Below are 16,298 nucleotides of genomic sequence, written 5' to 3' on the forward strand. Positions count from 1 at the left end.
CTTATCCCTCATTCCTTATTGTTAATACATTTTCCCAGTTGTACCTGATGACATAATAGGATTAAAATAGTATCTCTAAATTAATCTAATCTAAGACAACAAATTATACTGATGATGCTATGTGATTAACGGGTCTGTCTGCAGAGTTTACACTATGCAGTAATACAGATGGATACCACACTAATAACATACAGATGTGGTCAAAGAGAAGGAGTCTTTTGTGCTGAATCAATCCTGTATATTAAACTCTTCCTTGTTCAAGAGGCCTTCCAGTTGACCTGAATAGATCAAGCCCTCTTCCAGTTCCTGTGGTATAGAATCTAATATATAAAATTCTCTTGTGGGCTATAGTAACAAGGCATTTGCAACTGAATCTGCGTGGGTACATGAACTTGGCTCTTTAGAGGTTAAACCAAATTGGGATTATAGCGTGCTTAAATTTCACAGAATCATCCGCAATCATAGCCCAGAAACTTACTCAATGCGATGTGATTCACAGGGCTGACGCAACACCACATAGGAGACATCAGATGAAATTAGCATGACATTATGACTGTCACACCTGTGGCAAAAATGTCCCAGAGACTCTTCCCACAGGTTTTCAGAGTTCCCAAACGTATCTGAAATGACTGTTTCATAATGAATCTGAAGTCAACTTCAGTGCAATCCAACTGACACTGGATAACTCACTTAATTCAACTAAAAAGTTTTGGATAAAATACTCACATGAGGCAAGGGCAACGCAAGATTTTATTTTCAAATGCATTATATAAATCTTGCCAGTTTTATTGTGAGCTGCCTTACCGTTTATCTGCAGCTGCTCTTGTGTTGCATTCAGTTTTAAGTTGCTTTTTTATTATTGAGTCCGGTGTGAATATATAAGTGATAGCTCCACATTATATTGAAGGGGGGGGGGGGCATCCAAACAGGAAAATCAAGGCCATCACCAAGGTCTTTTCAACAAAATAATAAAAACACCAATATTTTGTAAAATTGCACAATAATTAGGGCTATGATGCCTTAATCTGGATATGCACTAAAGCTCAAGTAAAATATATTACGCTAATTTCTTGTACTTGTTGGCTATAAAATTAAATATTTTTAACCTTTTAATTTTATTTTTCCAATATACTCTGCACTCTTTTGTTAATATGCATACAGCACAATGGTCAGGACTCAAAGTTACAGTATTCTGTGATTTCCATCTTTGCTCCCATGGAACATAAATGAGCTTCTCTCTCTCTAAGGCACTCGGAATTTTGCCATGGTTCTTTTCCTTCTTTCCCATGAACGTGATGAGAGTCACCATAACTGTGCCATGAGTTTCCATGAGTCGGGTTTTCCTGTGATAGCCCATGTTGCGGTGTTTGCCCACTACAGTTCTTATTCAACCTTTCACCTAGTAGGGCCCGCTAACTTTAAATAAACCACTCATATCAGTAGAAACACCAACACACACAAACTCAGTATTGATGCAATTTTGAGAAACATTAAAATTTCAGTGGCTTCACACAAGTACATTTTGGAAACCTGTGTTCCACATTCTATGACTGACACCATTCAGAGCCAATGAATATGGGGCTACCCCAAAGAGCAGAGCCAATGAATATGGGGCTACCCCAAAGAGCAGAGCCAATGAATATGGGGCTACCCCAAAGAGCAGAGCCAATGAATATGGGGCTACCCCAAAGACTTCAGCACCATTCCTGCCCTTCTCCTATTCCTGTGTAAAAGACACAAGAAACACAAAAACTTACCATTCCAGAGACGATTTAAAAAAAACAAAAATGAATGAATGTCATGATAACTACGACTGTTGTAATCTGTGATGACAATGAGTTTGAGAGTAATAAGAGTGTTAAAGGATTTCCATTCAATTTTTTGGATAGTTCTTTTAGCAAAGTAATGACATATTATGCGATTGAGCCTGGATGGATCATCAAGGTTTTCCAGAGCTCAGCTCTAGCCAAACGGCTTTGTTTATAAAATGTTTTTTTTGCCCAAAAAAAATTAATACAATATTAAATACATATTTGTAGCTAACAGAAAACAATAAAACACAACGCTTTTGCCTGACTCTCTAATAAAGCCATCACCTGGTAGCAAAAACATATAACGTAGCAGTCAGCTCAAGGCCTTGGTTGCACAATCCTTCTGCGGGATGTTGCAAAAATTTTATGCACAAACGTAATACAGTGATTAGTCCAAAGTACCATGGGTCAGAAAGGCCAGAAAAGTGCGGATGGGTGCAGAAATCATTTCCTGTAAGCTGATACTTTCTGACTCATGAGAGCAGAGTGACGAGGATTAACATTCAAAGGCCCATCACTGGATAGCAAGAGAAACACTGGAAACACTGGAAATACAGGAATACCGATGGTTCAAAGGAGCAGGTCTGGGTTATTGCACTCGAGTCGTCCTGATCGCATGGAGGCCCCAGCCAGCAATTACATATCTCTTCGCTCATACACTCCATACTCTATAAACTTCATGCGTGAAGTTTGCATTAAATTATAAACGTGGGGGTGAAATTCAAGTTGTGCTGTGAAGAAGGTTTTATGTACTTACAGTCATGCAGGGAAGCAAAACATCTGGAAGCTCTCAAGCTAGACAAGCAACAAGTGCTACACCCAGCCCTGGACATACTCAATATTTAGTTGTCAGCACACCAGCTCGTAAGCTGTCGGACCTGATAAATCATGACAAAGATCTTTTGTGCGGACAGGGATAGTGCATCGTGTACAGACAGAGTGCTCTGTGCTTCAGTCCACACAGCATTCCAATGATGAACAAAAGGAAGAGCTGCCCTGCTGAAATGAGCAAAAACTTGCCTTTGTTTTGTACATAATTTTGCACACGGGCCACTATCCCACCACCCAAGCAGAGAGACTAACAAGGTGACCCATGCTGCTCGACCAAGCTTATCGGGGGAGAGGCAGTTAGGGAAATTGGGACACAGGGTGTGCTGCCGTGCCTGCAGGGCTGTAGGCTCTTACATTTCTCCCCCCACTGAGGCGAGCAGTTACAGGGATCTTTAATGGTGAGAGACTGCAAAGAGCCGGCTGTATCAGTGAGAACAGGGAAGAGCATATGTGTGTATATGTGTGTATATGTGTGTATATGTGTGTGTATCAAGAGTGCTCACTGGTAACACAGCTCTTAAAAAACTCAAAGATCAACGGTGGAGCTATTCTGGAAAAAGTAGGGCACTTTTTGGAGCTGGCTGAGTGAAGAAAGCAGCAATTATCTGCTGACAGCATGATGCACTTTTCCGATTTGCCACCTTCGACCACATGTCAAAACCGCCATCAGGACAGACAAATGGCAGTTTGGGCTGTGTTACATTTGAGAGCTGCCTTAAAATCTCCTTTTGATCGCGAGCCTGGAAAAACAAGCGGTAAATCTACCTGGTTTACATCTGAAGACTGCTTTTCAACACATTCCCCAATGCCCAAAGCTGGGGAAGGGCAAATAAATACTGCACTAATCGAGCAGGTTTCCCAGCTGGCATGGACCCAGACTCCGCTGGAAATGATGGATCAGCATGGAGGGCCCATCAAGGAAGCCAGCATGCAGTCTGGGCAACCAGATCTACTAGGAGGCTCCTGTGGGAAAGGCACCATTAAAACTGAGTCTAAATGTCTGGGATTGCAGTCTTTTTTTATATGGGAAATATGAAAGCCTACCTGATTATTACCTTATTACTCCTAGTAAATGCTTAGGTTGATTTAGCATGTTAGCATGATAATAGAAATACTATCCTGCAATATTACAGCTGTCTGTTATGTTTTCCAACTAAACTTGGAAGACATTTTTACTTATTTATCCAAATACGCAAATGACAAGAAATTCAAATAAACTCAAAATATGTATGGGAACCCTAACCCAGCAGAAAGTTCTGCTCAATCCCGCCACATTCCTCTCGCACAGAGACCCATCTCTGGTATGCAGACAGGAACTGCACCAGGGCCAGGGAGTTAAACAGGCAGAAAAAAACACAGCGTCCTGCGCTAGCAGTGTGGTGTAGAGGGAGACATTATGGCTGTGAGCTGCAGGGAGGAGACGGGGGGTAAAGCATGACGCGCCTGGGGATGGGTGGGGATTGGGGGCAGGCAGCATCGGCACAGGGCAGACAGCGGGACGTGCAGGCTGCACACGTGTTGGCCGCCGATCAATGCGCTGGAAAAATAACAATAAGTCATGAGCCTTGGGTTGCCTTTCAAGTTCAAATCAAAACAAAGCAGCCTGGAAGAGTCTCTGGGGTGGGGAGGGGGGGGGCATTTTGTCTCTCCATATAAGCAGCCTGAAATATGGTTCCGTTTAAATGACTTGAAAAGATCCATGTGTTTCCCCTTAGCTTAGATGTTTCTCAGTCTGACAATCGCCGTCAGGGCTGGTCCCACCCATTTACACTCACCAAGCCAGGGAGATGTTCACAATATAATTCACTATAATGCAGCTGGAACGCATCCGAACTGTGACCGGAGGGTTCCTTAACTCCAGTCCCATTTTCTCATTTAGTCATTCATACAGCTCGATGCAGACCAGTGGGGGGTTACGAATTCTCCTCAAAAGGTGCAACAACAGTAACTAGACCATGTCTCTGCAGTAACCACCCAGCCATCTCGAACTGCTCACCATGGCCCCTAGACTCTCTGCACAGGCGAAAGGTTTTTCAAGCCTGGAAATCTCAACAAGTAACCCTGCTGTGGGAGCCTAGTCAGAGACACACGCACACACACTGACAAACGCATACATGCTGACGCACACACTGACGCACACACACTGACACACGTGCAGACAGACACACACGCACCGCCCCACCCATCCAGACCGGCTTTCTTTGTCTGCAGCGGCACACCACCATGTCCCCGGGAGGAGCAACGTTCACCCCCTGACACATCCGTCACTGCAGAATCAATATCTGCCCCGGATTAAAAATGATCATACAGGAAATCCAAAATGTGGTTTGAGTCACGATCATGATGTAATTAGCTGCCAATGAGCATTAGCTCTGCCAGGAACATTGAACTTGATATGCAACTTAATACATGTGATAATGTGAGAGTCAATGCTAAAAATTAATTGGGATAATACAGCAGAGTGTATATAAACATACTTTCTGAAAGCATGCTGCGGATGGCCCCCAGGCTGACACTAAGCTGAGTTAACGCGGAATCACCTTGTGCAGCTCAATGCAGTCGATCCACCGATGCCGGTGCTCAGGATCTTGGGCGCGCAGGTACCAGACGCTGTCGTTGACGCTGATATCAAAGCGGCACTCATCGAACTCGTGGGGCTGCGGCAGAAAACGCAAGTTAGCAAAGCTGTTGTAGAGGGCACACAGACAAAAAAAAAAAAAATATGATGATGGTGATAATGATTATTATTAATTATTATACGACAGAGCAGACAGCCAAAACTTACGGAAAACTAAATTTGTAGTGTTACGGGACAATCTGCTTCGAAAGCATTAAATGTGTTTTTGTTTCGCCTTTCTGTTTTTAAATTCATGCCACCTATAAAGTCCCTGAAGTTGCAAGAGTCACTTAAAACACTGTTTTTACAGCAGCTGTTGTTTGCCTTAAAATTGCCAGTGTTTTTGCCAGTGTAAAATTGCCAGTGTTTTTGCTGTACATGAAGCGCTGTAAGAAACGGTCACATACCAAGCTAAAACAAAAAAGTGTAGAAGCAGGTTTTTTTTTCCCCAGACACAAAATCCTCTGATACAGCTTCCATTAACAAAGGAATGTTTTCATCTCACACACAAAATTGGTGGTTTGAGCAGCCAGGAATACCTTTTTTTATGAGTACTTGAACTATAGTGCCCCGGGGGGATTAGGCGTTTATAGCACTATCCTATCAAAAAAAAAAGTACATTCTGGTCTTAACAGATTGTGAATGGGTTTTGTGACAAACCATTCACTCTCTCACTGATATTACCTTGTGACATTTTGCAAAGTTTGTCATCCATTTTTCTTGTAGCAGAGAAAATCGCAAACAAGACTTTTCAAATTCACACAAAAAAATCCTCGACACAGGAATCCTGTTTTATGAACAGTAAACCACTAGTAACAATAGATTTTTGGTAAAATGACTGTAAAAATTGAAACTATATAATGGTGGTATTTAAAGTCAGGCCAATAATGTGGTTTGGAAAACTAAACATTTTTCTACACATTTCTTCAGTTGCAGCACTATTCGGCAAAGGGAAAATCATGCAGTCTTGCAATGCTGTGGTGAGATGTACAATATACAGTAAAACCTTGGATTGCGAATAACTTGGTTTGCAAGTGTTCTGCAAGATAAGCAAAATTTTTAAAAATAAAATTTAACTTTATAAACAAGCGAGGTCTTGCAATACCAGTGTTACGTATACGCTTTTTATGCTGAGCTTCACGTGATCACAACTGAGCCCATGGTTCTTCTCTATTTCTCTCGCTGCGGGATTGTGGGTAATCATTTCCCATGCTTGGACTCAGCCTCACCCGTGTAGTCAAAATTTGATAGAAAAGCACCACCCGAATAAGGGCATAGCAGTGCAAGCGATGAATCTGTTTAATAACAATGCAATGTCCACATTACCGCAAAAATCGAAAAGGAGGCAAAAGCACAAGTCGCACAAAAAGAAAAAAAGACTCCAGTGAGCCAACAGATAGCAGTGGTTCTGTTAGTTATAGTGAAAGTCGTCCTACAAAATAACTCTCCTCTTCTCCTCTCTCTCGTCTCCCTCACACCATCCACAATTCTTTTCAAAGGTAAAGTGCAGGGTAGTTTGTTTTATGTATTTTTCTTTATATTTTGTATTAATGATTTTTATATAAATATTTTTTGGGTTGTGGAACGAATCATCTGAGTTTCCATTATTTCTAATGGGAAAATTCGCTTTGATATACAAGTGCTTTGGATTACAAGCACGTTTCCGGAAGGAATTATGCTCGCAAACCAAGGTACCACTGTATGGTGAAAAAAAATAACTGATTAACACTAGAGCTTACTGAAATGCTCATTGAATAAAATATATTTTCTATACATGGTAAAGCAGTTCAGATCAACCACAGGACTGGGATCAGGAACTGTCCCAGTCCAAAGCGTGTGTGGCAGGTTACACCTAGGCCAGGACTGGATTTGCGAGGTGGGACACTGGCAGTGTGCTCATTGCCAGAAAATGAAGAAAGGAGAGCTGGTGCTTAAATGAATGCATTGTTGTACAGTGGCAGGGGTCAAACATCTTAAGAAAGTGAAGTCTGAAACTAAAGCACGCATATTTTCCAGGGCATACTCTCACACACTAGTCACACTCACCGCAGTAGACTTTAAACAGAGTTAGGCTTATAAGTAAAAGATGCACAATTGATTCCTTAAATACAGTTTCATTTATTTTATGTGTGTATATTTTATATATTTTGTCACTGCAAATCACAGTACAGTAATTAAAAGATGAGCAAATGACAAAATCCGTTCTAAATGTATGCCTATCTACAGAAGTCCCACAGGGGTGTCTCAGTGTCTCAGAGCACTAAGCCCCTTTGCCTGTGATCGGAAGGTTGCCGGTTCAAGCCCCGGCCTCAGCAGGACAGTCGCATGTCCATGGGCCCTTGAGAAAGGCCCTTAACCCCTCTGATTCCAGGGGTGCTGAATACTGGCTGACCCTGTGCTGTGACCCCTACCCCACCCCAGAGTGCTACAGAACAAGATGGGACAGGCAAAGATAAGCATTCCAATGTACCAGTACTTGTGCGAATGGCAAATAGAAGATTTATCATCACTTTATCATATATGCAGTTTGAGAACACTAATTTTACATTACACTGTTATGGTTTGCGATGATAACTTTGAATAATAAGCACAAGTCCTAACAAACCCTCAGTACCCAACAAATATCACCCTCACACAGAGCAAAGGCTTTATAATACACGTCCCTTCATGTATTGCAATTGTCAACATAAAATATTACATACACAACCAATCCCTTTCAATGATGTGTTCAGTGTAGCCGCACCATTATGCGAATAAAGATAAGCAACGCTGTCTCCTTTACACTGGGCTCGTTTATAGGTTTTTCCCACAAGCCTGAGAAAACTACTCTCCCCTTGAGTCATTTAAACAATAATAAGAGTTTAAAAAGCACAGCCATCACAGGGGAACAATCTTACGGTCGGGTTCAGAATTAGCTCATCTGGACCACATGTTATGACAAGGGGCAAAACACAACTGCATTCATTCCAAAGACAAGAAAACCCACAGCACTACTAAACTAGAAATCTTTTGGCTTATTAGGACTATGTAGTGTGGATGGACACTCGTTCTGCGTGTTTTTTATTACAGTTGTACATATTATAGGTTTTTCTGTGCATCAGTTTCTACGAAGACAAAAACTTCTCCTCCATGAAATGCATCCATAGACCTCAGCTTCAGAGCCAATGACAGAGTCAAGATTTGCATGGTACGAGGAGGAACTTGAAAATCCTTTTGGAATTCCAGAATGTGTCAGATATTGATTTTAAATGGAGTATTTTCCTTGATTTGACAATAAACTGAACAGACATTACAGACGTCTGAGTGATGATTTTGTAAATCATAAAAGTGTGAACATTATTCTGTTATGGTGATGTTTATAAGGCTCGTGCTTATTATTCAGACATATCACGTAAACAGTGAAGAAATGTTTGACAGCTTGCGCGCACTCACATAAGAAGACCGCCTGGAAACTTTCGTTCGTTGGTTCTTTCGTGAGCAAGGTGCAAGGGATCAGACCCTGTTACAGGTTCAAACTCAAACTATGCCTAAACACTCCACTAAACTACCACAAAATGAAATGCGTTACTTACAGATTCAAATGAAATAATTCAAATGAAAATGAAGTGTTGCAGGTGGTAATTTCACATAATATTCTTTGGAGCATGAGGAAACACAGGCTACACACACATCTAGAAATCTTCCTAGGTCACAGCAATGCATACCCCAGGCTTCATGACTTTCTCAAGAGTAAATTTCAACAACCTATAAGAATCAGGACTGTCAGCTACAGCTGACTCACAAACAGGCACAAAACAGAAACCGCTGTGCCCTGAGTGCTATTTGCTTTTTCCAGCCTAGTGACCATCTTAAGAGAGACAGCCTTCTTAAAGTGAAAAAGACTGAAACCAGGCAACCCAAGAAAGGTCATGGACTGTTGGTATATCTGCACTTAGTGGTGTAACGGTACGAAAAATCCTGATTGGGTACGTAGCTCGGTTTAGAAGTCACGCTCAGTATGTTGTCTGGTACAGTAGGGGTGAAAGAAACAAAACATAAATTGTTTCTTTTTTTCTGTCAATACTGCTGCAATAAAAACACTTAAAGTATGCATTGTTTCTTTGGAGAAGGCAGCAAATCATGGGAAACACAACAGTGTAGCATGTTCAGCACAGGCAGGTCTGGATGACTGGATCTGGCACATTGAAAACGGCCAGTGTTTTACAGTGTGTTTCCTCATTGTTTTTATGGGTGTCCGCCCACAGTCCGAAGCTACGTGGTTCAGGAAAAACCGGTAAATTACCAATTGTAAGTGCCTTTGAGAACGAGAGGGTCTAAATGTAAGTGCATGTGACAGATTGCTGTTGAACCAAGCCTTGCCTTAAGGGTTACTCTACTGTCAACAGGATCCAAATCACATTGAGCCTAACTGGATAAGCACTTGCTAACAATGGCTGCATGAAAGTTATGACAAGGTGCCCCAACAAGAAGCACTTGAGGTGAAATATGAATGCCCACCTTCAGGATTAAGTCGAATTTGTATCTTCATGTTGTTCTTAGGTGCATAGTAATATTAAAACGGAAATTATTACAACATCTGTACTCATGAGAATTTTTTGGGGAAAAATTTCCTATGCCATCAGCCCGCAAACAACGAGAAAGTCCCTGCTGTCTGGATACTGTACATGTCCCCTAAGGAATTGGTACCTTTATATGTGTGTCAGAGCACTCAAACCACTCAAAACAAGAAAACAGGATAAATATCCATGCATGGATCCATCTATGTTATGTCCGCTTATCATAATCAGGGTTGGGAAGGGTCATGTGGCCATTAAGGAGGGAGGCGCTGGGCGAAGTGCTAGTCCATGACTGGGAACACATACAATCATACTCTATGTGTTTCTAAATAGGCCATAACAGCAGTCATTGGCTGTGGGACGAAATAGAAAAAGAATACAAATACACAGGACAGTTTACGAATGCGCAGGTTAATGCAATTTAGGCTCTTTGCTGTTAGTGAGCCAGGCAGTCATCAGAACCTCATTGCCGTAATTTCATTAGGATCCCTGTCCAGTGTACACAGAGCTAACCCGCGAAAGTTATTTTTTATCCTTGGAAAAAATAACATGCAATGCTTTTATATTAACATATTAAACATTTTAAGAGGTAGAAAAGGCTAGCATCTTTATAAATCTGAAATGTCAGAACTTTACATTTTTAGTATTAAATAAATGCATAACCGATATTTTGACAGTGAAGGAGTAAACACAATAGTGAATTGCATAACTTTTGAAATGCATAGCCATCACAGGGTGTTAAAAAGTTTTATTTATTTGAAAACAATCCAACCAAAAACATTCAAGGCATACTATACAAAATGTATTGTGTTTGGAGTGATGGCTCTGAGGCTAGGAATCTGTAGCAGCAATCAGAAGGTTGCTCGTTTGAATCCCATGCATGCCCGGAGTTGTCTTACTCGCAATTGCTTTGTCCTGGGTATGATGTTAATCTACATCCAGCCCTATAAGGAGGTCCTCCAACTTACAGAGAATAACTTGGGGGTTGGTGGCAGGTTTTGCACTCTGTCCTTTGGGAAAAACCTCATACTGATCTATTCGGACTAGTGTGGTGTTGAGGTATCACCGGCCACATGGCTGCACTCAGGTTCCCATCCCTGAGGTGGTTTGTCATGTGGTGGGTGTGGCAACGCACTGACATCACTGCATGCTCCTTACCTCTCTCTATACCGAATACCCGAGCACATAATCCAACCAAACAAAAAAAACATTCAAGGCATACTATACTGAATGCCTCAGCACAAAAACAGTACATCGCCATTAAGAACCAGCAGAATAAAAAGAATGTATGCACGCTAAGTCTTCAACTTCTCCAAAACCCTGTGCCGAGCCAGGCCCAGATCTGCTTTTCATAGGAAAGCTCAGCTCTTGGAGCATTTCCATTGTAATTTTATGCTTGCCAAAGTGGAAAAAAACTGGCCATTTTCAAGCCCTGGAAAGATTTCAGAAGAGAATGTCTTCAATAAGAGCTTGCTGACATAACACTCTGTTACGGGTCATCCATAGTACCATCAATGAGAATCATGCGCAGTGCCTTTTTAAAACTAATCTTTAAGCTGCGTTCATTGAATTTTACAAATTGAGATAATGGAGCCTGAAGAATCCCTGAGAAGGACAAGGTCCAAGCACTTATCTCTGTCTGGATAAACACCAATGTCCAGGGGAGCCAGCATTCATTGTTCTTAGATGTAGACTTATTTGCAAGGCACCTTGCATACCATCCAGCCATCCAACTATCCATCCATCCTTGAACCTTTCATACACGGTTCACGGAGAAGCTGGAGCCCATGCCAGGCGGCATAAGGCACAGGGGAAGGCGCTGCGCAGGATGCCATCCCATGACAAGGCACGTCCATGCAAATACCCACACATCACACGAGAAACTGAGAAACGTCACTTCACCTAACCGTATACCTTCATACTCCTGGGAGGAAATCAGAGTAGCTGGAGAAAGCCCAGAGAGAGCATGCAAACTCCACACACACACACACACACACACACAGACACACACCACTAACTTCAGTTCTGCTAGTTTCAGCAAAAAAAGAACAAGCATAACGAACAATAAAGGCTCTTTCAGCCTGCAGAAAAGTCTGGCTGTGCTTCATTCTGGCTCAGCATGCTAGTGGAAAAGCAACATTTGCTTCTGGTCTTTTCAAAAGTACATCCAGATCAGCACCTCTAGAGACAAGTGCCACTTTTTATATCTCACAGAAACAAGCTCAACGCATAATTCCAACTGGAAGTTATTTTCTTGCAAATATATTGTCTAAACATTCTAGGTGTTTGCTCCACATATACATCTAAGACCAAATTAGAATATAAATCATATTAAATGAAGTGTAAAGGTAAGATAATAGTTATTCTCAATGTGGCACAAAAAAACATTCTAAATGTTTTTTTCCAGCATGATCAAGTTCTACATCAATAACCAGAAAGACTTAGAAGTCTTAGAAGAAGCAACTTAGAAGTAAAACCTCCACTGAACAATTTGATCATTTATATAAAACCCTTGGACATCCGAGAACATCTCCAGATCAGAATAAAACAAAAGCAATAAACTGCTTTTAAAATTGCAACTCTTGTGAAAAGGCACTAGGATTTATTCCCCAATAGGTCACAGATAAGTTTTGTTATAGCAACATTAAAAACTCATCCCCAAAGGCTATAGAAACGCAGGCACAAACTATTCAAAGTGCCTTCTTTTTTATCTTTGAGCAGAAGCAGACCCTGGCAAGGAACATCGTAGCATACCCCCCCCCTCCCCCGTTGACAACTTTCACCGTCAGCCCACCCCAGATATGTACGTTCTTTTTCCCCTCTGTGACCCTGACCTGGATAAGCGTTTGGAAGATGGATGGATGGATGGATGGATGTTCTTTTTTAAATATTTTTCTCAATAAGATTAATATGCCTCTTCAGCTATTTCCCATAAAAGATTTTAAAATGTGAAAGACAGGCAATTTGACTAAATGGAAGCCTTCATGTAAGAACAGATACTGTGGCTTTTAACTTCTCAAATTTCAAAGTTAAAATCTAAGACGACGCTGGAACACTCCAAAGACGACAATGCATTTCGCACAAAGCGGAAAAACCAGAACACAACACAGAAATATTCCATCAATGTCACTTGATTACATGGACTCAAAATGCCACATATTCCAGTTTGATGAGATTCTGAGTTCCTTTACACCAGGCAGCCCAATGATTTTCTTTTTAGCTATGTAACAGCACTTTCAACCAGCAGTCATGCATGGAACTCTATTGATATGGTACATACATGGTCACAAAATAAGCACTATGCCGTCCCACCTCCAGTTACTCAAATCAACGTTTAGGCCTCCTGTGCCCAGAGCACAAGACAGCTGCAGGACACATTCAAACAACATCAACAAGGCAAAACTAACTGCTAGAAAACAGGGGTGTGTGTTTTGTTTTTTGAAAAGCACTGACATTGTATTTGCGCTTCTGTTTCAAACAAATACATTTAAAACCAAAGCTTTAGTTTCAGGCTGTGTCGTATCTTAATAAATAAAGGACTATTAGGCTTCCTTAAAATACACAACCAGCCCACAAGCCTCTTTCGAATCGTAACTTAAAGGACTAAACCTCAAGCAGTAAATTAACCAAGGACCATATGTTTTCTGTCACTTAATGATTTCATTTTGCTGGAGGATGCAAAGTGAAGCAAGTCTGGCAATATCAATGCGGACATCAACCAGGAAAAACTTTAATCATCTACAGCTGAGGAAAACTGATGTGTTTTCCCTCCATTATTTATATAACCAGAAAGAGTATGTTAATGGGATGCAGTATTATTAGGGTTATTATTAGGTGCCATCAAGTTCATGTTGACTCCAGGCAACTATTTAGATGACATTACGGCAGAATATTCTGACTTTGTTCTGGTATAGCAATACAGCATTATAATAATACTTCTAATATCCTGCAAAGGAGTCAACATTATAACTGGGGATAAATCAATGCCATTTTCTCTCCAGTACAATCACTGATGCTCGATACCAATTACAGATGGGAGATATATATATAAATAAATGCAATATTTTAATACTGGGATAAATGAGAATACTGAAATTACCCTCCACAGACAGACATACACACACACCGCACCAAGAAGGCCACAATTTTTTTTTCCAAAAAAATAATAGCATAAAAAGATGTATGGATAACAGGTTGTGTTAAATCTAATCCGGAAGGCTGATTAAGGGTGACGATCACTGTTCTCTGCAGGAATTGACGGACAGACGTGCTAGATATAATTATGATTTTAAAATGTCGCAGGCAGGCTAAAACCATCTAAAAGCAGTCATTCAGAAACTTCACCATCAAGATCAGTTATTAACAATGTGTTATGATAAATGAATAAGTCACAGAATTAGGGGGCGGCATGGTGGTGCAGTGGTTAGCACTGTTGCCTCACACCTCTAGGACCCGGGTTCGAGTCTCCGCCTGGGTCACATGTGTGTGGAGTTTGCATGTTCTCCCCATGTTGTCGTGGGGTTTCCCCCGGGTACTCCGGTTTCCCCCCACAGTCCAAAAACATGCTGAGACTAATTGGAGTTGCTAAATTGCCCGTAGGTGTGAATGTGTGCGTGAACGCTGTGTGAGTGTGCCCTGCGATGGGCTGCCCCCCCATCCTGGGTTGTTCCCTGCCTCGTGCCCATTGCTTCCGGGATAGGCTCCGGACCCCCCACGACCCAGAAGGATAAGTGGTTTGGAAAATGGATGGATGGATGGATGGAAGTCAAGGAATAAGTAAATATTTGACTAAACAGAAGAAAAAAAATGAAAAAAAGGACACGTTGTTAAACACTGTATGAGATGTTTATGCTCATGATCACTACAGAGACTGGAAGCGTGGCTGGATGTATTCTTTCAAGACCAGAATCATTAGAAAGTATAGTACAGCGTCGAGCCCAGGAACACATCAGAATCATACCACAAGGAGCATCTTATTTCCACTGCACTGCAAGAGTTATTGTTTGATATTCTCTCACTCCACACTACTGTTTGCCGCTCGCTGGGTTGTTGCAGGGTGCTGCTGGGAGCAATTCTTTTGAACTCTTTCTTACATTTGATTTTTAGATGGTTAATTAGATTACTTGTGTTGTATGAACTTTTTCATGCCTCTCCTTGATATTTCAGCACAGCACAGTTTGTAGTCTACTATGCTTCGGATTTTATCGTTAACTGTAAGTCTGTCTGCAAAATTGTAAATTTTGCTCCAACAATATCGCTGATGCCATCATGTGGTTTCGGTCGCAGGTATTGCTACACTTTATCAGACTTGATACGAAAACTAGTATTGGTAACCTTGAAGCTCTAATTATAAGCGTAACAAGTGGCTAACAGATGACACTGGCCAAGTTATCCATTTGTTCAAGACAGCACATGACAATACATTTCCTTATTTAGATGGACAATAAAAACATCACATCTAAACTGTGTCCTTGTTCTGCTGAAACACAGACATGGATTGAGGCAAGGCACTCCCTCCGGCCCCCCAAGGTCCCGAAAATTGCAATCCAAGCAAAGGAAGCAGCACCCTGTCACCTTGCATTCTGAATGAAGCTGATTAAAGCGCAGGAACTACCCTACATCATCCACAAGGGCCTTACCGTAATGACAGCCTTGCTGAGACACAGCGAGCCCCTGCATCCATACTCTCGCTCATCCTCGCTCTTGTAGTAGCTCAGGGTGTTATTCTTTAACACCACCCATCGGTCCTGCCATCCGTGAATGTAGTTGGTCCACTGCAGAAAACAAACCATTGTAAGAGAAGACAACCTCCGAACACATTCTTTGTTACAGTGTGTGAGCGTGTATAATTTTTTTACTTTATTAATGACAAGTGTAATGATGCATAAATGGAGACATATTAAAAAAAAAAAAAAAGATTTTTCCTGACCTTATAATAAAATGCGATTCTGCAATTAATGCAATAAGGAGCAAGATATAATCCTATTAAGAAAAGTGGTTCGTTTCTGCCCTCACTATTCTGCAGATGAAATGACCGGTACTAATTTCATGGGCGTCAGTGAAACAGATATTATAACCTGATCAGTCATGTTGCTGCAGATCTGCTATTTCTCAATTTAGAATTTTGATCGGACAGCATTTTGCGGTGTTTTGAAACAAGGGAAAGGAAAACTTAAGTTACAACAGTTAAAACGAATGTGAAGCAGTAAAAAGCCAGCTATACTACCAGATAGCTCCAAGCTAGGCGACTTTAGACTGGGATCGGCAAGATCTTTGGACTTTACGCAACGCACATATTTTATTACGAATCGGGTGAGTTTAAAACCCAGTGTGAAACTAAAGCGCTTGCCAAGAAACTCTGCACACTAATCAGTATTTTGTATATTAAGATAATTTACATCAGCTGTCTTCCCAATGTCCAGTAACTACGTTAATGTTGCCTCCAGGAACCCTTAAGAGCGCATAACTCTGACTGGGTGTTGC

At 41.3% G+C, this 16,298-nt stretch overlaps 1 protein-coding gene across 4 annotated transcripts in view; it reads right to left on the reverse strand.

Moving 5' to 3' along the window:
- Positions 1-16,298, reverse strand: part of LOC125722783 (ceramide transfer protein) — a 44,228-nt gene that overhangs the window by 27,074 nt on the left and 856 nt on the right. For all 4 annotated transcript variants that reach the window (XM_048998997.1, XM_048998996.1, XM_048998992.1 and 1 more), the window contains 2 exons: positions 15,455-15,589; positions 5,183-5,299 (listed from right to left, as the gene is read on the reverse strand). In XM_048998997.1, coding sequence (XP_048854954.1) covers positions 5,183-5,299; positions 15,455-15,589 — 252 coding nt within the window. The remainder of the gene's footprint in view (positions 1-5,182; positions 5,300-15,454; positions 15,590-16,298) is intronic.

The sequence above is a fragment of the Brienomyrus brachyistius genome, chromosome 2 (assembly GCF_023856365.1).
Source record: "Brienomyrus brachyistius isolate T26 chromosome 2, BBRACH_0.4, whole genome shotgun sequence".
Classification (NCBI taxonomy): Eukaryota; Metazoa; Chordata; class Actinopteri; order Osteoglossiformes; family Mormyridae; genus Brienomyrus; species Brienomyrus brachyistius.